The 1636-nt window shown below is 65.3% G+C and overlaps 2 protein-coding genes across 2 annotated transcripts in view; one reads left to right on the top strand and one right to left on the bottom strand.

Annotated features, from left to right (window-relative positions):
• Positions 1–310, bottom strand: part of AURANDRAFT_68773 (hypothetical protein) — a gene marked incomplete at both ends in the record, with an annotated part of 6482 nt that extends 6172 nt beyond the window's left edge. The window contains one exon of the mRNA XM_009044499.1: positions 15–310. Coding sequence (XP_009042747.1) covers positions 15–310 — 296 coding nt within the window. The remainder of the gene's footprint in view (positions 1–14) is intronic.
• A 1038-nt stretch (positions 311–1348) lies between these two features.
• AURANDRAFT_9776 (hypothetical protein) lies at positions 1349–1636 on the top strand (the record flags this gene model as incomplete). The annotated part of the gene is made up of 1 exon (XM_009044500.1): positions 1349–1636. A coding segment is annotated over one exon (288 nt), but the record flags the coding sequence as incomplete, so codon positions are not given.

Raw genomic sequence — 1636 nt, 5'->3', positions numbered from 1 at the left:
CCGTCGCCAGCGACCGCGCGTCGGAGAACTTGACCCACGGGAACGCGGCGTCGTCCTCGAAGCAGGCGTGGCGCGGGTTCTCGAAGTCGCGCGACACCGGGTAGTTGCGCGGGTCGTCGTAGCTGAAGTCCGGGTTCGTGCCGAAGTTGTCGCCGAAAACGTCGTCGTCCAGCGTCGACGTCACCCACTCCTGCGAGCGCACCTCGAACGACTGCTTCCCGAGCTCCAGCAGGTGCTCCTGGATGGTCTCCGCGCTGAGCCGCGGCAAGAGCACGGCGCCGAGCAGCGCGGCGCGGGCAGCCGCGATCATCGTACACTTGTGGCTGGGTTGAATAAAAAGCGGGATTTGTGATGCTCTTGAAGTTTTTGAGTTATTGGCTCTGCGCGCAAGACGACGGTGCCGGCTTTCAGATGCAACAAGAATTTTGCAAATCGGTGGCCATGGCGCCGAGATAGAGCTTGCCAAAGGTGCCCATCACCACTGGCGGAGCCCTCTTTACCATCGATTTTCTCGAAAGCGTATCCCTTTGCTCGATCCCGGATCTTAAACAACCCAGCCACACTTTATAAGATAGAGATCGGTCAGCCCATTTATATTCAAGCCAAAGATTGGAACGGAATGGAAATCCGATGGCAATGCCGCAGGGGGCGAAGATGCACTGCTCCAAGCTGACGGTGCCCCGAGCCAAGGCTGCTTGAGCCAAGTTGAGGCAGAGCCAGAGTCTTCACGATGAGCTCATCGCGTCGCCTGCAGCTGCGCGCTGCCGTGGTGGCCCTCGCGGCCCTCGGCGCGGGCGCCCTCGTCGCCCCGCAGTCGCGGCGCGCGCTCACGCCGACGCGGGCCGCCGTGGACTACGTCCCCGACAAGGCCGCGCCGCTCAACGTGGCCATCGCCGGCGGCGGCGTCGGCGGCCTCACGACGGCGCTCACCCTGCTCAAGGCGGGCCACGACGTCACGGTCTACGAGAAGACGGAGGCCTTCGCGCGCTTCGGCGGCCCCATCCAGTTCGCGTCCAACGCGCTGTCGACGCTGAAGGCCATCGACGAGCGGCTCTTCGCGCGCGTCATGGACGCGTTCACGTTCACGGGCACGCGGCGCTGCGGCATCAAGGACGGTCTGCGCAGCGACGGGTCCTTCCGCATGACGCCCGTCGCCGACCCGCGCTTCCTGGTCGATAAGGACACGCCGAGCGACTGGTTCGTGTCGTTTCCGTTAAAACGATGCGCGGACTTCTTCAACCTGCCCTACACGGGCGTCGTCGACCGGCCGGACCTCCAGGAGATCCTGCTGGACGAGTGCCGCGCGTTGAAGCCCGACTTCATCAAGAACGGCGACGGCGTCGTGGGCTACGCGGACGACGGCGAGACAGTGACCGTACGGCTCGGCGGCGGCGAGACGTTCGACCACGACCTGCTCGTGGGCGCCGACGGCATCTGGTCCGCCGTGCGCGCCCAGATGTACGACGAGGGCCCCGTGCGCGGCGCGTCGCCCGACGGCCTCTCGAAGCAGGGCTGCGCGTACTCGGGGTATACGGTCTTCGCGGGAGAAGCCGTGCTGCCGCTCGCGGACTACTACGACGTGGGCTACAACGTCTACATCGGCCCCCAGCGCTACTTCGTCAAGAGCGACGTCGGC

Source organism: Aureococcus anophagefferens (assembly GCF_000186865.1).
Source record: "Aureococcus anophagefferens unplaced genomic scaffold AURANscaffold_359, whole genome shotgun sequence".
In the NCBI taxonomy this organism is placed as follows: Eukaryota; class Pelagophyceae; order Pelagomonadales; family Pelagomonadaceae; genus Aureococcus; species Aureococcus anophagefferens.
The sequence above is the reverse complement of the archived record's forward strand: the minus strand, read 5'-3'. Positions and strand labels throughout refer to the sequence as shown.